The following is a 24,982-nucleotide window of genomic DNA, read 5'->3' on the forward strand; positions in this document are numbered from 1 at the left end:
TAAAGGAGACAAATCAGATAAGACCTTTAAAGTCTTGGAAAGGAAAGACACACTTTAAAAATATATGTCGTTTGAAAGGTCATAGTAAAGGGGTTACAAATTTTGTGGCCATTTGCACATTTGTCTTCTCCAGACTTTCCCTCCCCAAAGTAAGCAATTTCCACTAAAATAAAAACTTTTTCCTTTCCAAATACTTCATCAGGAATAAACAATATTCTTAGGAAAAGACATGAGGGTATTTCCAACATGGGTTTCTGTACAGCTTTTGAGGTTATTTCATAATCCACTTATTGCCGTGACATCTGCCTCTGGTAAGAAGCCACTGCTTTGCAGCATGCTGATGTGGTTTCATCTAGGAGGCCTGTAGCGGCAGGAAAAGGACTTTCTGTGGTCTCTGTGATACAGCAGATCAGCACTGGAGTGAAGGACCATTTGCTTATGACCAAACAGCACATGAGAAAAGAGCTTGCCATGGCTTCACACTTCTGCAGTGTTTCCTGTTTGCTGTACCCACCGACTTTGCTGAAAGCCTCTTGTAGCTCTGCCATCTCCTCCTCTGAGAAGTGTGCGGTTGATGCCATTTCTTATTTCTCTGAGTGGCAGGTCTGCAAAAAGAAAGCACTTGGTTTTATTTGGTGCCTTTTGGGGTTTACAGCTGTGATGAAAAAGAGAGGGTTTCAATTGGATTTTCAAAGTCTTGGAGCAGCTCCCCATAGCTGAAAGCCCAGCTCTTCTCTGCATCCTAAAATCAAGTGAAGGGGTTAAATCTTCCATACATGAGATACAAATCCATGTCCCTGTTGTTGTTTTGCCAGGCCCTGCTCAAATCCCAACAGTTTTTTGTTTAAATGCTAATTTAATTGGAATTAAATCCTATATCTGCTCCCTTTTGTTTCTCATGGGGAAAGTGGATAAAACCATGCTCATTCTTGTAATTCCCTTTTTGAAAGAACAGTTCACCTTGTGCTTCTTCAGCAGTGCTGGCAAAGAAGCAGCAGCCCTGTCTGCCCCTGGGCCTCTGGGCTGAAGCCCTCCGTTATTTGCACTGGGATATTTGCACTGCCTACCCTTGGATACCTAATGAGAAGCTGATTACCTTTATGAGATGAATAGACACATGGATGGATGGATGGATGGAGAGAAGCTTCTTCACAGAGTGTTCAGAGCAACCAGGTCAGGCTTCCTTGAGGGCTACTTCTCTTCCTGGTTATGGGGAGCATTTAGGGACTTGCCCTTCAAGGTACCTAAGTTAGAGCCTGAGGCTAGACGGCACTTTAGGAATAGGTGGCTGGGAGTTTTCCTGCCTTTCCTCTCATCAAAGATATAAAGCAGGAAGAAGGATTAGACTTTCCCTTTCTACACACCTTTCTTAATAAACAGAAAGGGAAAGTTTACATCCATTCACCACATCATTTAATTGATGGTTTTGTTTCATGAGCGAAGATTTGGGAAGGGCTTTAACCACGCTTACAACAAGCATGATGACCAAGGGCATGTGGGATATGCAAACCTGGGAAAAAGGGTGCTGAGGCAATCAGGAAGTGTTTGACCATGGCCGTCAACTCCTGAGCTAACTCGAGCTACCCATGCACTGGCCCCCCCGCATGCAACGTTGGATCTTGCAGCTTCCCATGCACCTTGTCACCTGCTGTTTCGACCCTCGCCTGTCCATACAGACAAGTGAGAGTGAGCCCTTCCAGCCTGCGCAGTGGATTTTTTAGGTGAGGCACAGCTTGCTCAGAACTGGCCCCACCGTTTACACCTGAGGTTTAACTGCCACGGCCTAGTGAACTTGGACGGTGACAGCAAAGTCCTAAGGTCGTAGGTTATGTAAGAGTGTCCTTCTCTGAGATGAAGACCTGGCAAGGCCAGACGAGCTCCATCAGCCCGGGTCTGAAGATAGGAGTTTTCCTTCTCCCATGAGAAAGGCCTGTCTTCACTAACAAAGATTCAGGAAGGGCTTTAACACACACATTCTGAACAAGACTCTCATTTCCTGGGTCAATCTTGAGTGACCGATGATGCAACATCCCAACATCAAACGTCTAGGCGCGATTCTGACTCAGAGGCATTCAGTCATAAGCCCTCAGATGGTAGCCTCGTGCCAGTGGCTCCTCACCCAAGTGCACACGCCAGGGGTCTGAACTGCGGTTCCTCTCATACTGAGCAGGATTACTATTGCAACAACACATCATCAGTAGGGTAAAACTAACCTGTCTCACAATGGTCTAATCCCAGCTCACGTTCCCTATTAGTGGGTGAACAATCCAACACTTGGTGAATTCTGCTTCACAACATCATTTAATACACTGCCAGAAAATACACATTATACCCCGCTGCTTTTCCATGCACCTACTCTCCCTTGCATCTATTCATGAGGAAACTGTTAATGAGATGAACTATCTATTATTCTATATTTGTGACACTCTAGTGTCCTATGTCTCTTTAAGAATTAATTAACCAAACAACTATTTAAATAGAATAGAATGGAAACCTGAGTTGGTCCTGGAAAGTCGTGGCTGTAGCTACAGTGCTCAAATGAGGAAAAGCAAATACCTGAAATACCTCATTCCTAGCCTAAAACAAGCATTGCATCCTGGAGGCTTGGATTCCAAACTTTATAGAAAGATATACATAGATAATGTAAAAAATTACAGATGTACTCTAGCTCTCTACAGAGACACAGAGTTGTGTATAGCCTATCTGGGCTTCAGATTTAATGCTCTCCTGAACTCAAGCATTGATTCTTTGTATCTGTGACAACCACTACAGATATGGCTTTGAAACAGTCCAAAGACAATTTCATGTGCTTAGCTTTTTGTCTACTGTCTCCCTGCAGTACCCTTTTTCTGCCATATCGCTGTGGTTTTAGGGTGAGAACACCTTCCAGAGAAAAACTGGTTAATTCACTTGAACCTTCATAAGTACAGAAATGCAGTATAGTCCATAATGCAGTTGCTCTAGGGGCAAGAGAACCCATGTACAGTTTTCAGCACAATCAAGCTGGTGATTGCTACTGAAATACTAATATAATACTACAAGTGGTTCTAACCACCATATTTCCAAGGATTACCTGTAAAAATCCCTGTGGTCCACTAGCAATGTGGGTAACATATACTAGGGTAAAATTAGATCCATAGTCTTCCATCTTCATCCTGGTATCTTTCCTGCCTCTGATTCCTCACTACCAATCTCTTAACGTTGCGTGCTCTTTGTTTTTGCAACATGTGGATTCCCTAAAATGAACCTGGACACATGAAAATCTCACACCATCATCAAGAAAATCCATATTCCACTCAATTAATCAAAATCAGAATTTTCAGATTAAAGGTTTTAGAGCTATTCACAATTTAAAAATACTATTATTTTTTAAATCGTTCAGGTACTAAAAACAAGCCATACACAAATCAAGAGAGTTAAAGCCCAAAGCTTTAGCAACACACACCAAAAAGTAACAAATCCATTTTCAAAAAGCTACTTCTCAGTATACAAACTGCTTATTTTGCTTAGATCATTAAAAGTAAATGATGATATTTAGGCACACAGAAATGTAAAATGCTTCTGGACAATGGTGGAGGAGGTCATGTTCAATATTTTCCTTCTGATTTTATCAGCCAAGAGCAGATTCATTTGCTTCCAGGGGCCAAACACTTTAAGCACTTCACTGACCTCAATGCAAACTGAAAATACCTTGAGCATCCTATCAAGAGGGCATCCTATCAAGAGGGCATCCAATAGCCCTGGATGAATAGTTTAATTACAGATAATCCACAAAGCACTGTAAGCATAAATTGTGCTGCCCCCGTCCAAATCATTTTCAAAATCAGTATGACAAGACAGATACAGAGAAAAAAAAACGCAGAGGATGGCAAAGGAGAATATGTGGAGAAGATGGACTATATGACAATATGAATGAGCTGAAATAGCTTATTTGAAGGGAATAGCTGTTGAGAAGCTGAGAAAGGAGCCAAGGGAAAATCAGTCAATGAGAACCAGGCAATGGCTTTGATCACAGACATGTACAGCAAAAAGCAATGGGAAAAACTGTGCAGGAGGGAGGGGAGTTTGGAAAGGAACAAATAGAAACAGCTTAGCTCTCAGCACAGATAAGATTTTGAAGGTCAGCAGCAGCTGGGAGGAAGGATCTTGAACTTGGTGCTATCAGAGATCAGTGAAAGAATTCAAGTTCCTTAGAGAGAACAAGATGAAAGTCGGCACATGCTCAGATGTGGAGGCAGGATGCTGAGGAGGGGAAGACAGCTCCGTGGGTCAGAGCAAGAAAGACAGTGGAACTGCCAACCAGAAAGAAATGGATGGTAATAAAAACTCATAAGGAATATAAAACACTGTTTGAGACAGACTGAACTTCAGATGGCATCAGGACATCTGGATTACACATTGCCTGGAAGTGACACTTCATTCTTTTTTTGATAAACAGCATAAACCCACTATTGCAGCAAAAGCAAAAATAAAGTTGTGCAAATACACTCCTTCCTCCCCAGAAGACTGTTGAGTTTCAGGTTAATGTAAAAATGGGAAAATGGTCTCACCTAAGCTGCTGACAACCATACCAAACTGATAGCAAAAAAGCCTCTATGAAGCACTCCCTTTCCTGCTGTCATTTTCAAACCAATACATTACAGCCATGCATTTAAGCGTCCTTTTATTTGACCTTATCCTAAGAAGAACCTACTATCGCACTGACGTTTTAAGAGATCTAGTAACAAACTATTTTCAGTCTGAAATATAAAGGAAGAACTATAATAATCTCAAACCTGAATGTTACTTCTAAATTGAAACACAGCAATATTGATGTCCTTTCATCTCTTTCAGTTTTGAAGCCATAATCTGAGAAGCTGCCTGGTTATACATTACTTGGCAAAGCGTGCACCCACCATGCAATATAAATAATAAATGGCAAAGCCATTAAAACCTCAAGGTTTCCAAGACTCTCATTAAGTAGTTACCTTGTTTCATGTTTTCCTCCATTTCTCTGGTGTTTAAGCTTTACTGCAAGCAAGGCAGTGAAAACCTTGAAGATGTGAAACCACACTTTACAGCTAGACATAAAGTTGTACCTTTCTCCAAAGCAAAAAAGCGAATCTCATGGAGCAACATTACATTTCACAAACACATATTTAAATCATCAAGATAACTTAACTGAAAGCTTGGTGCTGAGAAACTTGAATAAATTGCTAATATTTACTCAATTTCTACCATCAGAGCTTTATTTTTCCACACTAATACTTTGTTAATAATTCCAGAGGTTCCCTAGCTGTTGGAGAGTGATCAGACAAAGGACTGCAAGTGTGGCCCTGTCATATAGAAATTTCCTTATCTCCTGCTATCTTCTCTTCAAACTACTTTTTTCTGAAACAAGAGACACTCACTGCTGCAAAATGTAGCTGTTAGAGTTGCATGGGGCAGCATAGGAGCCCTCTGCACGGAAAACTCTGCCTTTTACTTTATGACAGCTTTCAGCTCCAGTTCCTTTTCTCTTTCTTATCTCATTCATGAATTCAATTTCCAAATGTTCAGCTTCCTGTAAGGGTTGGGGAACATTTCCCCAGCTCTTTTCTGCATTAGCCTTTCCTTCCTCACTGGTATTAAAGAGGTACCACCAGTAATTCTTCCCCAACACACAGCCTGCCCTGGACAATGCTACGAGCAGGCAGGAATAAGAGAAGTGACCTCAGAATTGTGCAGAAACTCTTGTGATAGATCTGAAGCATCTTGCAGGACAGAAAAAAAGGGAGTACCTTGAGTATATTCGATGTTTGTCCCATACTTCTTTCACCTTTGGGTCTGTCCTTATTCCTGGTCACTCATTAGAATATCCCTGATAGAATATTCCTCCACAGAAATATTTCCATCTACCTTTCTCTCATAATGTCCCACATGTAAGACCATATATCTATATGAATTTCTGTTCAAATGATGTGTCTCAGCTAGTTTTCTAGAGTATGGAAGGGCTGAGGAGGAGACAAGAAAAGGGAAGATTTATGAGTTAGGCTTTGATAGGTATTTTCCTTCTGGAGACACATTTTTGTCATTTTTGTTCTCACTAAGGGGTGAGAAAAATAGAAATTATTCAGTGCTCTCATGTTGAAAGAAGAATCAATGCTGTAACTGCAACAGTGTGGCCTAGAAGTTCCTGAATTTTAAAGTTTCATCCTGTGCGCATCAGAAAAAAACTTCTACTAAAATGCAAGAGGCAAAGCTGTCTTACTGGCAGTCACCTGCCAATACACTTTTGCATAATCCAGAATAGTTTTTCTCCTAATTCAATTTTACATTCTCAACATGCTATTATTATCATGATTCTTTCTCATATATTTATTATCTGTTGTTATGTTTACCATTCTGATCAAAATAACTTGCTTGCATCCCCACACTAGCACCCACAGCAAAGTAGGAAAGTACCATTAACACTAAATTTCCCCAGCCTTACTGCCAGTTCAGAGCAGTGATAATTTGCACTGATGGCTCTAGGGTATCCAGCCATCTTAGAAAAACAATACCATCCATACCCTTTACTCTTGTTTGGTGTTACAGCTTCCAGGCAGATTATGTGGACATTTTCTTGTGACAGGTATTTTTCTCCTAATGGAGTAAGATAAAAAGTAGAAACGTCCTTGCTGATGAGTTATTCAGCTAGGCAGCTACTCACCATGACTGACAGCATCAGCAAATACCATCAGGTTTTGAACCATGTATCAATTAGGTGCTTTTCGTACACAACAACTTTGAAAATAATTTAAGAAGCACAAATGGCAGTATCTTTGACCACATGAGGTGTTTCATAATAAAAAGTTCCTTTTTCAAGTTGTGCACTTAGTGGTACAATTATTTCTGTATTTAAATAGCTATGGATATATACATGGATAAAAGGTTTTTCTAACTACCTCAAAGATGATAAGCTGAATTTTAAATCCTAAAGTAGACAGAAATGCACTTGGCTCTATTTGCAACATGTAACCTCGATTACAGTACCTTTGGTCTGGGTGGGATCTTGCTGTTTAAATCAGCATACAAAACACAGACCGGAGTCTTTCTGAGATTATGGCAAATAGTTCCTCTCTGGTACATGATAAAGATTCATAATAAAATACAACCTTTGTCTCATAGGCATTTTAAAACTCTACAATAGCAAAATCTCACTGTGTATGCAGGCACTGGAATTATTAAGCTGTTGCACTTCACATATTTCATATACGATTTGAAGAAACAAGAGAGAAAAGACATCTATCACTGCTCAGAAAGCAACATGGTGATGCCCATGAGTTATTTTCTTAATGTTCTGTTTTATAAAGGACCTTATGTGTCAATGCAATGCCCAAGTCATAAATTAAGTATGAGTCAACAGAGCTTGGGAAGGGAAAAGCCACAGGATTTGTAGAGAAGTGGAGATCTCTTTCCAATATACCATTCAGTGGCAAGGAGTGCTAATCCTTCAAGGAAATGAAGATATTGAAGAAGCAGAGCGGTGAACCCATAAATACTCTCCTTATGTGTCTTTTATCTGTCAGATACATCTTACCAGGGAGAGTCTATACATATGCATATTATTTTTCAATCAGAGTCTGTAGAATTTTTCTTTTAAAAGAGCAAATTGATCCAGTACACTACATTTTTTGTTGGCTCACTTATATTTCCTATTCCTTTACAAACACAAGCCAGATTTAAAGTGAAAACATTTTTCCATGGAAAAAGGAAAACTTTGATTCTCAGCTGCTTTCCAGTCATTTTTGTTTCTCTCCTATTTTCCTTTTCTTTTTTTTTTTGTCCAAAGTTATTTTTCAAACCAACCCAAACTGACAAACAGCTTCAGTCAATGAGCAGATATCCTATTTGGTGAGGAAAGCCCTGCTCTACCCAGTTCCACCTTCACTAAGGTGGGGAACGAGATCATCTACAGGGCTGCTTTGGATACAGCTATGAGGAGCTACCCCACATCTGCCCCATCATGACTGGAGTGGCAGATAGGACGCAAAACCCTGGGCAGACAGATAAAAACCCTCTTATCCTATTCCTGTGAGGCAGTCATGACACTGCAGCCTGACGGCAGAAGGTCACAAAGTACTGACTCAGTCCCAAATGTCCTGTGAAAGCCTGGTATCTGATACAAGAAAAGGAGAACATGGCCTGTGTTTCCAGCTCATTAGCAAGAAAACAGTTCCTCTGAGCATGGAAAGCACTAAAAACATGTTCCAGCTGTAAAGAGGAGGTGGATATATTATTTTTAGATACAAATGAATGTTTGCATTTGACTGATTCCATCTAGATTTATGAGTCTGTTGCTGTTGCTCCCATGCCAGGAGCTGTATTCTGTCCTCAGTTTTGCAGGGCTCTTCACTGACTTCAGCAGGATTTTTCAGCACCCTCCCATGGGTGCTGCCTCCATATCTGGTACACCCCACTCATCTCACCCAGCAGCAGCGATTTGTTTCCTGTCCTACAGCTTTCCCCTTTAATAACTGAAAAGATGCACAGAGTGACCAATGCAGAGTCCTCTGCTTCATCTTGCAGCATCTGAATACCATTTCCTTTTTTCTATTAGTATATATTTTTAATTTTGTGAAATATTTTGTTTTGTATCAGCATTTCACTACAGTCTGCCCTTTTTCATGAAAGGGCTAAGAGTATGAAAATCAGCTCATTTCTGAAAGCAGTGTACTCTCCTATCTTCCCTCTTTCCTTCCCCTTTACTCATCCTCTTTTGTACTTTAAAAAAAAAGATGATTTTTACTGTATGATTCTATCAAGTAGATAGCTCTGCTCCATTCTACACAGCCCTATTTTAACTGAAATCAGAAGGAAACAGGATTTTAAAAAAAATGGTAGCATAATAAAACATGATGGAGTACACATTAGGTTCTGTGAGCAGGGAGAGAGAAGCAACACCACTAGACTTACTTAAGTACAGTGACTTCCATGAAGACTCTCAAACATTTTATAACCATAACAGTATCAGTCCAAACCCTTATTTGGTTTCATTGAGGAAGCAGATTCAAAACCAGTAACATATAAAAGCTCTTTTTGACCTACTCCATGAGCATTTCCTTCAGCTTCTCAGCTAAGTAAATCTGGATCTCATGGTCAGGACTGAAGCAGAAATCCCAGCTCTTGCTACCAGCAAGTAGGCAGGTACCTCCCAGTCCCTCCTGGCCCTCACATGTCTCCTTGATGGAGTTTCCCACTGCAGGAAAACAGGGGCGTTCCACATCTCCTGACAGCCAGCAGAGCTTCCCCAGCCCAGTCCTGACCCTCTGAAGGCCCTCTGGCCCCATTTCACAAGGGCAAATGCTCCTGTGTGACAAGCAGTAGGAGAGGAAAGCAATGCATGCTGGAGTTCCTCTACATGAGAGGTTTCAGGGCATGATCTGCTTTTATCAAGACAATCAAACAGCCATCTGCTGAGCACCCATCTGCACTCTTGATGGCCCAATCTAACCTACACTTGCTAGAGGTTTTCTTTACACCTGCAGCAGTGAGGGCTGATGTTGTCTGTGACTTTGGCTACAAAGACCTGAGGTCCCATTTGCTTCAAAAGTCAAGCTGTTCACAGGCTTAAGGGCCAGTTGTACAGGTAGTGTTCAAACCAAATCCATGTGCTGAGGAAAACGCTCTCTGACAAAACCAGCAAGCCTACTGCTCTACAGAGCAAAAAGTTCAGCCCAAAGGCTCCTGTTCACAGTAAAACCACCTAATATATCTGCAGACGTTTACAAGTTACAGATCATCCACAGTCTCAGCAGAAATCCCAAAGAAGACAAGGGACAGACCTGACCAACTTCAACAGTCAAGGTTTTAAAAGGCAAATTCGATGACAGGACCACCCCATACCACTGTTTTTAAAGCAGAAGTCCCTACTACAATCAGGCTCCATCACGAATCAGTTTTATTTATTGTCTTCAGAGTAAAATTACATTTATAAAAGCCTAGTATAAATGTCCTAACAGTCAACAGAGTATATTATAAGCACTACAGGCCAAAATACATTAGCTTTATGATCTGTGTTTTTCATCACTGGCATCACAATCACCTTCTTACAGGGATCCACTCTGTAATCTATATAATGGCTTCTTATATCATCACACCCTGCCAAACCAATGCAAATTCTGACTACCACTCTACTCAGTTAAAGACCGCTCTGCCCGATTAAATACCTCAAACACTTTCCTGAAGGTCAGCAGAAATGTCATGCACAAGACAACTGGCAAATGCTTTATGCTAGTACAGAGCCTGCACTGCTTTTTTTACGGCGACCACAGTTTCCTGTGCAGTTAAGCTGCTTGCACGCCCCATGAGGGCAGCTTGCCATAGAAACAGCAGGTGGTATGGTCTTACCTCCTGGGTTCAAGCGGTGGGTCCAAACTGCCAGAGCAACAGCTCAACCACGGCAAATCCAACAGAGAAACCAACAGAAGAAAAACTAAACTTCTTGTAGGTTGGGTAACTACAAAGCAGTGTGTCGAAAGGTTGCTGCGTCACTAGGAAGGTCCTCCTTTTCTGCAAAGCAGCTCGTCAAACCCAACACTGAAAGCCCAAGAGTGAGTGAGCCCAGAGAAGGAAGTGAAATAGATTTTGTCTTTATAAGGAAATCTCTGGTCTGCCTCTACTACTACCTACCTAGTCTACCTCACTACTCCTACAATAGCTCCACTGATGTGACTGCTTCCTCTTAGTTTTACCCCTCTTTGGTTCTGTTCTCTCTCACTAAGCATGTGCACACACACACAAAACGCCTTCTCTCTCTGGTGATAGGAGCACCATGTTCTAAACTTGCATAACAAGGTCTTCAGTCCCACGCTATGCTCAGCAGAGGGCCGGCCGCAAAGTCAAGTTGGAGTGTTTGGGGCAGTGTCTCAGTGATGGAGACCCCTCAGCATCTCTGGGCAGCCTCTGCCAAAGTTTGAGTGTCCTCACTGTGAAAATGTTTTTTCCTTACATGTGGCTGGAATTTCCCTTGATGCAGTTTGTGACCTTTTTATTCTCAGTGTGCATGTCTGACAAAAGGCTGCCTCCATCTTCTCTATAAGCTCCAATTAGGTACGTGTTAGACACCAAGAAGATCCCTCTCAGTCCTCTCTTCTCCAGGCTGAACAAGTCCAGCCCTCTCCAGCTCTTCTTGGATATCATGTGCTCCAGCCCATGACCATCCTGGTATCTTTCTACAGTTTGTCAAAGCCTTTCTTGTACAGGGGAGCCTCAAACAGGACACAGTGCTCCTCATGCAGCCTCACAACAGACACTGATTTCAAGGGTACTTTTCCCAGCTACACTGAGGGTCAAGCATAAAAGTGCTTGATAGGTGCAGATATTAACTCTCTTTCAACCCTGATGATGCAGCATTAGAAGCTTTTGCAGAACTGAAAACACAACATCAATAGATGAAAGTGATTCATCAACCCCATGGGGATTTTAAGAAATGTCCTGCCTTAACAGCAAAATTTCCACCTCTTTCCACAAGCTGAAGAATCATCCTTCAGCTTTTTTAACAACTTCTGTTCTGACTTTTACCTCTGAAAACAGGCAGCTGGAAAAATGACCAAACTGAATGGCTTTAATGAAGAAGCTGCCATTTACAATTCATCAGACCAGTTGTACCATCAGTTACATACTGATGTAGAGAGCTTTTTCATCATCTCCATAGCTGAGATCCATCCTTGACGCACATGTACATTTGCTGTATTCAGAATTACACTGAAATGTGTAATTTTGTTTTTTGGTGTTTGGTTTTGGGTTTTTTTCTGGGTGTTTTTTGGGTGGGGTTTTTTTGGTTTTTTGGTTGGTTTTTTTTTTTACAAAACAAAACTTGTAATTTTGTTGAACATGTTACAGGATTTTTTTTTATGACTTCCTTCTATTTGAAAAATACCTGCCCTATTTCATTATTTCATTACCTGATAGACTCTGCCACAGCTCCTCTTCTTTGTTTTCTAGGATATTTAACACCAGCCTGATGCTTGCCCCAACTTTTTTTCTTACAGACCTTTTGAAATCCTTAATTCTTTCTGTTGCTCTCCACAACATCTCCCTAAATGCTGCAATACCCTTACTGAGATAGGGAAGAGGACACCAAATGGTTGCATGCCTTAAATCTGACATCTTGCACAGGAAAACTAGGGGTGGGGTTTTCCTTACCAGAGATGTTTGCTAAGCACTCTTAACATCCTTTCTTGAGTTATTGTAGTTTATGCAGAAGATAGGTGAGGAACTCAGATTTTCCATCTTAGAGCATGGTATTTTATATTCATGTCACTTAGATTGAGCTCAATACTGTGTCATAAGCACACCGCACTGATTCATACCGATAAGCAGCAGCTGTGCTGAAAGAGTGCTCAAACAAGCTTAGAAATACAAGGACAGTGAGGATGAGATTTAAAGTATGATGGATTTATAAGGCAAGTATAAACAAAAGATTTTGATAGATTTACCATGGGAAGCATGATTCCCTTTCCTTCTTTCTGCCCTCTTTCAAGATCTACTGGGATGTCACTGTGTATACCTAATAATGCTGTCTCACCAAACATTGTTAAGTAGTCTTCACACACAACCCCAGCTGAAGTCCTGTTACAGCAAACCCTGTTTAAATTCTGCACTGTGCATCCTTGAAGCATCACACAGATAACAATTTTATAAGGATGTGGACCTGTTGGAGTGAGTCCAGAGGAAGGCCCACAAAGATGCTCAGAGGGCTGGAGCATCTCTCCAGTGAAGACAGGCTGAGAGAGTTGGGGTTGTTCAGCCTGGAAAAGAGAAGGCTCTGAGAGACCTTAGGGCAGCTTCCAGTGCCTAAAGAAATGGAGGCACTGTGCCAAGAAATATGGAGAGGGACTTTTTACAAGTACACATAGAGATAGGACAAAGGGGAATGGTTTTAAAATGACAGAGGGGAGATTTAGCTTAGATATTAGGAAGAAGTTCTTCACAACTGAGAAGTTGTGGCTGCCCAGTCCTGGAACTGTTCAAGGCCAGGCTGGATGGGGCTTGGAGCAACCTAGTCTAGTGGCAGGGGTTTGGAACTAGGTGGTATTTAAGGTCCCTTCCAACCCAAACCACTTTGTGGTTCTATTGGGCAGCACTGAAATACATTTTACTGGTAGGGTGCAACAGTTAACTCCTACCTGTACTTGGTTAACTTGTACCTCTGTGAAGTTTGTTTGTGGTAATGCTGACATTATGTGATTATGTGACAATGATCTCTCAAATGCAATTTCTTACATGGGGCAGGATACTACAGGCAGTCATTATAGCATCTATTTCCTAGAAGTGTGTTAAACTGTAACTCTTCAATATAAATACCTTCTATTTTACAATGAAGTACGCTTACAGTTAGCAACAGGCTAGTGTTACAGTAGGATGTACTGTGGTACTGCGTTAAATGTCCATTACTGTCCTACATTAGAAAAATAATACACTTGACTTACAGCTTCAGTCTTAGGGCTAAAATCCCAATGTAGCTACTTTGTGATCTACTTGCATAAAGGCAGAAGAGTTACAGAAGGGGAGGGCAAAGACATTAGGAAACAGCTGAAATGATTGTCTACAAGTTAAGCACCATATATTAGCATGCACTGTGTCTAATCACTCACAGAGGGAGGACTATAACTATAAAAAGACCATGCCCCTGAGCCACAGCTGAATGGCTCAAAACCAGTCCTTTCCCCTATGTTGTCACCACTAAAACACTTCAAAAGGCTTTCCCTTATTGTCCCTGTGCCTGTGGGACCTTTCTTTCCACCTACCTTTTGCCAGGTTGACACTTTCATCCTGCTGCACATCCAATGCAGCCAAGCTTCTCTGCAGGTCAGCCAGACTGTGTCACTGTGGACTTCAAACCCTTCCATCACTTTTCTCCTCCTCTCCCACAGCTTCTGCTCTCCTCTGACTTTGTGTCAGCCCCACAGCTCTGAGCAGCAATGTGAGTTCACTCTCGCCTCCTTGCCTGCCAACAGGCTCTTACCTTCCTCCCCTTCACCCTTGGGTGCCATGGGGAGCCTTAGGAAGGGTGGTGACTGCCCACTTTCTCCCATCATCAAGCTCAGATATTGCTTAGCAAGGTAAGCAGCAACCCAAAAAGCCTGTGGAAACCATGGAACCTGTTTCCACTAATGAATGGGAATTATACTGGGAGGAACTGGGGCAACTGCCTAAGGAGAGGTACAGCAGCATCTTACTTGGCAACACTGTGTTCTAGCAGCCCAGAGAGGGTGGGTATACAGGGATCCCCAACTGAGAAGGGAGTTGGGGTGTGCTACAGGTGAACAGTTTCTCTGTGGGAACTAGGGAAGGGTATTCCTGTGGTGGCCTGTTCTGGCACGACCACCTCTTCGCTCTTGCGTTTGCCCACTGCAGTCTCTGAAGACCTTTCCCTTCTTGCAGCCTCCTTCTACTTCAGGGAATGAGTTTCTCCAAAAGCCATTATTTCACAAAATCACATTCATATAATGCAATGCCTTCCTTGCCACTGCTGACAGTCATGGGTTGTGGACATGTCCTCTATCCAAGAACATACACAGGTTGGGAAGGGCATGGTGGGAGCAGAGCAGGGACAGCAGCACACATCTTCCAAGCTGACAGTGGAAGCTTCCTGCAGACCCTGCAAAGTATCTTTGTTATAACGAAAGCGCAATTTTAAATGAACCCTTTGAGGGGAACCTCCTGGTCCATAAAAAAATTAGGGCAGATAAAAATGAATGGAAAATATTTAAAAGTGACCTCATTCAAACAAATATCTTGCTCTTACATAAGTACCTATACTAGGTGCATAGGACCCTATCTAATTCCTACTACACTTTGATGTGATCTGAATCACACCTTTATTCTGTGTGACCCTGTTGTTGTTCCTGTTAAAAACAGTGACACTTCTTGTAGCAATTAGTGATTTAGGAACTGAAATGCCTGCCTCCTTTCTGAACTTGGAACTTAAATGCTGTTGAAAGGTAAATGAGTCCTTGTGAAGCAGGGGTCATTACTCCAATAGCATGTGCTCAGGTGGGGGTAGGTAACTTGACCAGATGCTGGGACTATGTTAGCAACGTACCCTGAAATGCCTGCAGGAGAGAGAATACTAAAGACTGCGGACTTTGCAGAATGCCTGTGAAAATAACACCTTTTACTCTGTTTTCTTCCCACATTACATCTGCCAGAAGAAGCCTTGAGAATGCAAAGCAATAGTGGGTGATCCCATTGAACTTGTCAGAACTTGGATACTGGGGGCTTTTGGGGTGGAATCATGATTGTCATGAAATATTTGTTGGTGCAACAAGAGCATCTCACTCTCTGTCTCAGTCTGTCCATGCAGAAAGGACTGGGGCAGAGCTATCCCTGCAGAGCTTCACCTTCAGCTGGAGTCCACCACTGTGTTCTCCCTCCCTGAGATGTGGGATCACCAACCCCCATGCAAACACCACCCTCCATGCCAGGACCTACTGACCCCCATGGACCTCTCTATCATCATTCCCAACAGTGCTCTGCACAGCTGCTGCATGGAGCTAGAGGAGGTGGAAGGAGGTAGTATGGAGGAGGGTGATGGCCCATGCCTACATAGGTGGGAAGAAAATGAAGGGAAACTTGCCACACAGCAGATCTGGGTGTGAATCAGTAACAAGGCAATGACACTTGGGTAGGGAGGGTCATCTAGGTTTGTATATCGGCACATCTGGAGATACAGGAATGCAGAAAGAAAGATCTCTTGCTCTGAAACGCATGGGTCTGGTGGGGTCATTCTCAGAAGCAGTGGCTCTCCAAACCTCAGCTTCTCCTTTGCAGAATGACCAGGAGGGTAATGCCCTGTTAAATCTAAGTTGGGAGACTAGTTTATGATTTTACATCCTTGTGCAGCTCACAGTTTCCAAATTCTTAACTCTTGAACACCTGCCTTAGAGTCTTCTAAGGAAATCTGTATTTCAGTTTCACTGTCAAGGCCTGTTATTTAACAATCAAGATGAGCCACAAAGATTGAATAAGCTATGAGTAGGCTGCTTCCACAAAGCAAAGAAAAAGATCACTTCTAAGCAGGGGGTACATCCTACAATCAGCCTAGAAAGATTTACATTTCCCAAAGTATATGTTCAGGGGCTTAGGAGAGAACAGTGCCTGCTGGCAGACAAGGAGACAGAGTAATGATCAGCTTCTGGTCCTGAAGCAGGTTTTTCCCACAGCAGAAGTAGCCAAACATCCCTATGAAACAGAAAGCAAACAGCTCTGAGGCCATGGATGAACTTTGGGCTGTCAGACTTGGTACCAAATTCCCAAAGTCATTTGCTTCAAAGAGATATCCTGCACTGAAGTTGCTGTGTGTCTGAAAGTCTTCTTTATGGCCCAGGCCCTTGCAGTAAGAGCTTAGCCTTACTTAAAAGGTGTAAGGAGCACGATTAATTTCCTGCAAGCAGTCTGAACTTTGAAGGAGAGGCATTTAAGTGAAAAATGAAATACCAGGGAAAAAAAGACCCTGTAAAATGAAAGCAGTGATAAATAAATAACAGGAAAGTGTACACCCCACTACAAATTTAATAGGCTACACCCAGACATGAATTATTGAGCAGAACCAGCCATTTGCTGCAATGGGGAGTACTAGTGAAATATTAATCACAGTGCATGAGTTAACCTTAGGTTTTACTTTGTGGGGGAGAGAGAAGAAGAGGTTGGAAAGCCCGGCCACTGTTCACTGAGGGGCTGGCCATGACGCTCTGCCAGCTCCCAAGCCTGACTGCAGTGACAGGAGGGTGCACACCTCCTTTTTGGTTTTTTTCTTTTGCATTCCTGTGAAAACCAGTCTTGGTTAGACCCAGACTCAGCCCCAAACCTGTTTCCTAATTTTTGTACTGGTTTTGTTTCAGGAAATATTTAATCTTTTGACAGGAGTAGAGTATGAAGATGTGACATTGGTGGCTTAGCTGGCCAGAGGCTTACAGGAGTAAAAAGCATGGAGGAACAGATGGAAAAAAATATTTTATTTTTAATTATAATTATTATGACAGTTGTTTTTGCAAAGCTGGATGGAAACAAAGTCATGAGTTTTGAGAATACGGATCTGGCAGAAGCTTTCTCATAGTTAACCAACCTTCTCATTTATTTGTTACACTCACCATCTCAATCTCACTTGATGTTTGGTGAGTGAACTGTAAGTAGGTGACTCTGGCACAGTATAAAACCGAGCTTCCCCCCTTTGCCAGCTACGTGGGTTCAGAGCTCCACCATGCACCCAGAGTGCCTGCCACGGCAAAGATAAAGCACTTCTGCTGGGAAGCCAGGCACCACCATCCCAGTGTTAGAATTTCTAGTACCTGTCTTCTTGCTGCAAACTGGTGAAACAGCAGGAAAAAAATCCCACAGCTATAAATGAAGCTGCTCTCCCAAACAAATTCCCCACAGGCAGCTCTTTGCCAAGAAAAAGAAATAATTCAATTTCCTTTAGATCCAGATGGGAATGGAGGACTGATCAAAATGTCATGTGCATGCAGGCTCACTCCCATGCATACCGTCTTGAATAGTCTATCACTATGCTTTGATTTTATATCTTTTTTAATGTTGGAAATTTTAACTCCCAGGCTATTTGCTTTGCTTTTAGCTTATTTTACTTTTTTCTTTTCTTTTCACTCAGCTTCTTTAAAAATTTTAGTTCTGTATCTCTTCCTTTTTTTTTCATGTTTCCCTTTATTCTTTTTCCCTTTGCACATAGTCTGTATTTTTTATCTTTCTCCCCCTACCTCTTGCCATTTCCTCAATCACTGACTCCAACTCTAGCCGGTTTTGCTTGTTCTGCCCTCATCAGTGCTCTTCTGATAGCATTATTCATAATATTTCTAGTGGCACTCAGCTCACATTCAGCTCAGAAGCCCCACTTCGTTTTGCAGCCTCTCACCTGCATTTTCCAAGCCTGGGGGTCAGTGATCTGAAATTGTGCACAGAAACTGCTGCTCAGAAACCCATACAAGCAGTTATTAGTTCCCCATTGGGAGGGGAAGTTCGCCTTCCCCAGGAGGAACTTGCTGTGTTTCTACAGCACATCCAAAAAAAAAATAAATATCTCAGTACAGAATCTGGAGATCAAATGCCCAAATTGAGGGGGTTTTGTTTCGAACCTTGCCATGGTTGTATTTGCAGAGCCAGCTCTTCTTCTGGCTCTGTGTCAAGGGGACTCACCACCCTTCCTGCAGGTGAAGGATGGAAGCCAGCACTAGGCTCGACCATGTGCTGCGCTGGATGACAGCCTTTCACTCAGAACATATCCTGCATCGACTGAAGCTGCAGGAAGACAAAAAAAAAAGATAGCGTGGTTTGGTTTTTTTGGGTGGAAATTAAACACAGGGGTATCTGACATCAGTCTTTCTGCAAAGGTCCTAAATCCATAAAATTCTTACCTGGTACATCTCCATTTTTGGAAAAGGAATGAGTACAAGGCCACTGTCTTTCCTGGCAAATCTAGTCCCAGTAATGTTTTTACATGGTGATTAAGAAAACCTCCAAGTCAGAGCTTGTATTTGAGATGAATCCCTTCCATGACATACATAAATAACAATTATGAGAGGAAAAAGCTTGGGAAGGGGGAGACATTTCTGTACCTCTCTGCCTGCAAGCAATCATGCACCCTGTTTACAGCTGGTCTTGGCTGTAATTCTGCATCAGAGCAAGTCCCCCGAAACCCCAGTTACAATTGCTGCATGTTTTCAGTATCAGCTTTGCTCATCTCAAATAAGCAAACCCAAGCTTTTCCTTGGTTTTTTTTTTTTTTTCATCTTACGGGTCAGATACCTTCCTGTCCTAGTTCTTGGCATTGATAACCTCTTGGGAGCTCAGCTGAGATAAGGTTGAAAAGATATGGATGTGCTTTGTAAGGCAACTGAAGGGTATTCAACCAAAGACATGTTCAGACTCTAGAAGTCTATATAGAACAATAGCCAGGCTTTGACAGTAATGGTGACCAAGACTGTGAGGCTTTGCACACCTGAGCAAAAGTTTGAGGCAACCTAGACAAGTTTTAGCAAACAACATGTTTAGCTAACATGTTAGAAAACAACAAAGCTAGAAAACTAAAATATGGTCAGGAATCCCGTCTCTGTTGGGTAGTTAATTTAGCAATCATACAGAAGGCATACATTGTAAAAGAGAAAACAATAATTTGTTGACTGCTTGAACTGAAAGACCTTTCGGAACACAGAGAGACGCTAAGATTCACCAGTAGAAACTGAAACTCCACAACTGTATCTTGTGTGTGTGTGTGTGCTTGTTACAGGCATCAGGATTGCCAATCCTGCTCTTCTGGGCATGTTCTCACCAAAGCAAGTGGCAAAGACACACCTGGCAACCACTGCCATGGACAGATAGTCCATGGAGTCCACTCCAAAAATCAGCACCAGGTACAATGAGCCACATTACTGCTCAAGGATAAAAAAGGCCTTAGTCACTGTAAAGTGCTGGCCAGAAATCATCTTTCCCTGCTCCTCAGTTTTGCAGAGAGGAAGAGGTACTGCAGCTGGGGATTTTTCTTCTAGAATGTTTCTGGGTTCTCAGCTTTTTTTCCCTTTTCATCTTTGTGTCTTCTTATTCCTAGGGGTGGTTTCTAAAATAGCTTCTGGAGCCTCTGGGCACTGTGGTTCCAGGAATGAAGAAAGACAGAAGATAGGAAAGAAAGCTTACCCAAAGGGTATGCACCCCCACAGATGAGACATAGAGGGAGGTAAGAGAAACCAGATATAACAGATAGATAGTCAGAAGGTTTGCTCTACCACCATCAGTCACAGAGCTGCTAAGGGTAGGGGGAAGTAGAAGGCAGAAGCACGTTCAGTTTTTCTTCCATCCCCTTTGCTAGCCAGGACTGAAGGATAGCCACACAAGAGAGGCGGAATGAGGTGGAGATAAAAGATCAGCACAAACCACCAAATAGCTCAAAGGAAAGACAGTTTAGTGTCATGAGTGGCAGGAGCAGTCTGCCTGCTGGTTAAACTTGCTTTGGCTGGTTTAACGCTCCTTCAGCCATTTCTTTGCCTTTTCCCACTTGTGAGTTACAAGTTTCACACGAGCAGCAATGAGTTTCCTACATGTCAGTATCTCTAAATTCTTTTCTAAGCATTAGAGTAGAAAGTATCTATGTTCTTCACAGCATTACATATTACATGACTGAGTAGCATGTAATGAAATACCTGTTTTAGCTGTCAGAATCACTAGACAGCCAAGCCATAGCAAAGCCAAGCAAAGATCTCACAATGAAGAAAATCCCACCAGTTTGCCTGGTCCCTCTCAGCACATGAACTGTTTCTGCAATTGCAACATAGAGAGGAAGAAAAACTGGGGGTGGCTCCAAGGTCCTGCAATGATCCCCTACAAACCAATCTTCTTCCGACTCATTTCACAAAGAGGTAAGACCCACTGTGCTCCTGTGCAGCACACTGATATTGCAAGTTCATCCTAGACTTCATGCTGCAGGATCTGACTTGCAAATCACATTTAAACAAGAGGGTTTGCAGGTGCCTTTGCAAAGAGCAGGTTTAGTTCTGCCTGTTTACATTTCCTCTGTAGTTTCAGCTATATGTTGTAACCTCTGTTTCCTCCATGGCTGAAGAGCTGTTACCTTTAGGTTTAAAAACAAGTGCATTTCCACATCCCAGTACCATATCAGTACTGTGGGCTTTCTCTTCTTAAAGCTCAGGGACACCTTTGGCAAGTACATTTCTGGCCACAGCCACATGAATGTCCCCTGCAAGGACAGCTGGCATGTGAACTGTGCTGCTATGCCCAAGGGTATGTTCCAGCAATGACTGCAAGAGATGTTGACTTATGAATGAGAGGGAAAATACTATGCATTTATTAAGACACACCAGCTCCTCTGCAGCCTCCCCACAGAGCTCTGTGGGCTTCCTTCCCAGCACACAGGTATCTGCAGCCACAAACCCTAACTCTTTCTAAAGGCCATCTTTTCACCAGGTCTTGCTACCTGCCTGGCAACGTAAGTCAGCATGTAAGCAAAGACTGTGTGCTTCTGTCCAAAATTACTGGGACATACCACTGCATGGGTTCTGTGCACCAGGGCCAACACAGGAGAGTCCTCAAATCCCACCACAAGAAAGGCTCCAAGAGGAAGGATGAGAGGATAAACACATGGCAGGTACATGGTGGTCACAGTCTAAGGGAATACCTCTCTTGCATCTCCTAGGATTTCTGGTTATCATTGGTTGCACAAAACCATTTAACTAAGGGCATGTAGACACTGAAGGCAGAGTACTGCAGAAATACTTGAGTTTGATTGCAGAAGACAGCTTAAAAACCTGGTAGCAGCTGAGCTGCTGCCCACTGATGCATTCTACTTCAAAAAACAAAACAAAAAACAAAACAAAAAACAAACAAAAAAAAAAAAACAAACACACACACCCCCAAAAAAAACAAAACAAACCAAAACACAAACCCCTAAAACCAACCTCCCCCAAAAAAACCACAACCCACACAAGACATATTTTTAATATATCTCCCATGGTTTGAAAAAACTGTCTAACCATCAGGCACTCCCTCAGTCCTTCCTCTTCCTATCTACATGGGCCATGTAATTGTGAAAGTAGATGTGGATGAAGTCGGGACACTGGCATGCAAACGACAGCTGCAGACAAAAGTGAATGCTTGGGCACTCGCAGCTTTGCAGCAAGAACAGCTGGAGTTACCTGAACACCAGTGTAAAATGCCAATACTCACCCACAGGCTGCTTTTGAATTGGCTTGACAAATTGTTTTCTCATCTATGTCTGCAGCATCCACATTAAAATACTTGGCCTCACTGATGCATCACAGCTTAACTGAATGAACACCCCAAATCAAAACAAGATGGTGGTATTTCTTTTAAAAAAGCCCAAAACCAATTAGTAATAACAAATATTTTGATTCCTTCTGATACTAGAAATTAGATGTAAAATGTGTCAGTCATCCTGTTACTTACAGGAGATTGAAGGTGGTTATACAGGATCTTTAGTAAGGACATTTTCCTTCTCCGATTACCTATAAATCCCTTTGTCATTTTCTAGGAACTCTCTCTCCTTTGATATCTTTTTCTGACCTAGCAAATAGACAATATAAGATCTTGTTTGCAATATAAGAATAAAGAAACCGATTACTGCCTTATCCTGTAAAACATTTACCACCATAAATAAGCAAATTTGCAAAACATCAGTTTCTCTTCTTAGGACATATTTATTTTAATGATTTGTCCCAAATACCCTGTGCACATTGACACCTCCCGTACTACCTAATACCCAACAACTTTTGCAAATATCAGTCTTCCTACTGACATGCATGTTGAAATACAGCTGCTTTTTAAAGTGCTTGCAGTTGGTGTTGGTTCTGAGAAACACACTCTCACAAGCATAGGAGACCTTTGGTGGCTGATGACCCCAAGTTCATCAGGGAGCAGCACAGTGTTATTACCTCTGCCCATTGTCCCTCACACCATCTGTCCATGTGATGCCTATGTTATCTTTTCACACTCAGCAGATGCTCCCAGGCTTATGACTTGATGGCACCAAAGGTCTCTCCCACCAGGTAAAGGGGAGCCTGTTCCCACACTCAGAGATGGCTTCTTTATGGTAGCAATCCCACCAGCCATCTTCACAAGGCATCTAGCTTTTGGTACCTGATGAAGAGAATTCTTTCCTCTGATTTGTGGTGCTTTTAGTAAAGGGAGATCATCCAAGCTCGGAGTTACTCTGCCCAGCTTTATAACATTGGTAAGCAGTCAGTGAGGATCTCCCCGATGAGCAGCATCCAAGCTGATGGGAAAGCATGCTTACGGAGAATGGCAAAGTGAAAATAGAGCTGTTAGGAGAAACTAAGGGTTTTTTCCCAATAATGCATAAACTACTTCATTTTAATTCACAGGCAAAAATAAATGTTCTGACATTGTTGCTCGTTGTGCCCCTGCTCATGCTTCATGTGTTAATCACAGCTCTGATTAACATTCCTTATTAAAGCCAATCTGGTCAAGTCAATAATATACAAATGACCTCACTATGCATGCAAAATGTAATTCAACCTATTTCCACTTCTGATGGTTGGCCTTTGCTGAATGAAGCCAGGTGAACTCTCAGATCCAGAACACAAGGACTTCCATAAACTTGTAGTCTGCAGGTCTTCCAGAAAGCCTGGATGCATCCTCTTCCCTGGCACCCTAAGGAGTATAGTAGAGCTTTCTGGCAGTAGCTGCTCAGCATTTTCCAGAGACTGCTCTATTTTCTTCATGTCTTAAACTGGATAATCTGAAATCTTTGTTTTATTTTTAAAACCCTGGCCTGGATACGCAGGTGACAAAACTGAGGAGCAGGTCATGACAGCAAACATACAGGAGGAAAAGAGAAAAATAGTCTGCCAAAGCTAACTAATAGGACCCAGTTACATTTGCAGGAGTTTGTTATCAGTACGTCATTGTAAGAATCTCACAAACTGAACATTCTATTTACATATGTTTACTCTTTACAGAATGTCAGGCAAGCAAGGACTGTATAGAAAACAACAGAGCACAAATGTTAGAAAAGTTTGTTGACATTTAGAAGTACAGATGCTTTGAAGTTTAAAATAGGGTAAAGGTTGAATAATTTCTAAGGAGGTTTTTATATATGGCATAAATTATTTATGGTCTTGTAAATGAAAAGAAGCGTCTGTCTATGAGATAGACTGAAATCTCCTCTTTGAGTTCTTCCCATAAGTGGTAGAAGAAAATTATATTTACAACTCCTTGAAGTCATTCAGAAACTTGTCTATATAAAAAATTAGAGAATGCTCTCATGTCTCTTTACATAATCATGAAACAAATAAGTTGTTTCTGAAGATACTGTTTTTATGTATGTCTTCAGTGATTCAACTTGAGACTTCTGCTTAAGAACAGAGAGTGGGGTTTGGTTTTTTCCTTGTTATTTAACATAATAATCATAACAAACTATTATAAAATAAACCCAAACCAACCAACAAAAATACCTCAATAACTCTGGCTTTTTACCCAATGGGAATTTTTTTCCACTCAATTCTACTCTGCCCCAGCACACTGGCTCCCTTTTACCTGTACATACAAGAAAATCAAACTTCTGTTTATTTATTTTTTTTCTGCCCTGAAAGGGATAGGAAATTCAATGCCAACACGGCAACAAGCATTGGTAAAAAGTTAACAAATCCCCCTTCATTTCAAGGCAACATAACAGCACAGTTACAGGAACTGTAATGAGGAAAGAAATTCCACTTTTCTAAGAAATACATCTATTTCTGCTTACAGGAACAAAAACACTTCGTAAAAATACTCAGGTCTCTGAAACAAATATTTTTTTACTGCAGCTTTACAGGGCTTTATCTCTGGGGAAATCAACTCCAGAAAGATGCTGACCTCCTTTTCCAATGAACTTTTGGATTCACTGATTTAACTGTGATGTGAAGACATGCTGCCACTCTGCTGTCCCAGACACTTGAACACTAGAGTTTTAACCATGCTTTTCCATCCTGTGGTACCCAGTTTGAACAGGCTGAGAAGTAACACGGATACATTGGTTGGAAGGGACCTCTGCTGTTCATCTACACAAATCTCATGTTCAGTGTGTTACAAGAAAATGCAGTGCTCAGGAAGGAAAATTCTGATGTAAAAGCATACATGTTTACTTAGCTCATACATATGAGCTGAAACAATTCACTTCCTGCAGGATAAGGGCTTACAAGAGCAAAATGAAATGTGCTGACCTTCTTCTGATATTTTCTTTAAAGCAAAAAAACATACAAAACAACTTCTGTGGCTTCCTGAAACAGTAATGGTCAAGGGCATCCAATCACAATCAAATAAAGGTCTACTAGTGCTAAAATACCACAACAGGAAAGGAAGAGCAAATATTGAAGGTTCAATAATGAACACCAACACAGATACAGAAATTTTAAACTAGGGAAATATGTAGATATTGATTCAGAATAAAACTCTAAAAAAATAAGTATAAGGATGATCACAATAAAAATAGGTTAAACAT

The 24,982-nt window shown here is 41.8% G+C and overlaps 1 protein-coding gene across 2 annotated transcripts in view; it reads right to left on the reverse strand.

Annotated features, from left to right (window-relative positions):
• The window catches only part of LCP1 (lymphocyte cytosolic protein 1), a 46,722-nt gene that overhangs the window by 18,274 nt on the left and 3,466 nt on the right, over positions 1 to 24,982 (reverse strand). The window contains exons 1-2 of one of the 2 annotated variants that reach the window (XM_061353070.1): positions 10,351 to 10,659; positions 515 to 605 (exon numbers count right to left, since the gene is read on the reverse strand). In XM_061353070.1, coding sequence (XP_061209054.1) covers positions 515 to 581 — 67 coding nt within the window. In that variant the 5' untranslated portion in view covers positions 582 to 605; positions 10,351 to 10,659. Of the gene's footprint in view, positions 1 to 514; positions 606 to 10,350; positions 10,660 to 24,982 lie in introns of those variants that run through there. The other variant, XM_061353071.1, reaches the window with a different exon arrangement.

The sequence above is a fragment of the Neopsephotus bourkii genome, unplaced genomic scaffold, assembly GCF_033783945.1.
Source record: "Neopsephotus bourkii isolate Nb327-2 ecotype Australia unplaced genomic scaffold, CSIRO-AGI_Nbou_v1 NB_663, whole genome shotgun sequence".
Taxonomy (NCBI): domain Eukaryota; kingdom Metazoa; phylum Chordata; class Aves; order Psittaciformes; family Psittacidae; genus Neopsephotus; species Neopsephotus bourkii.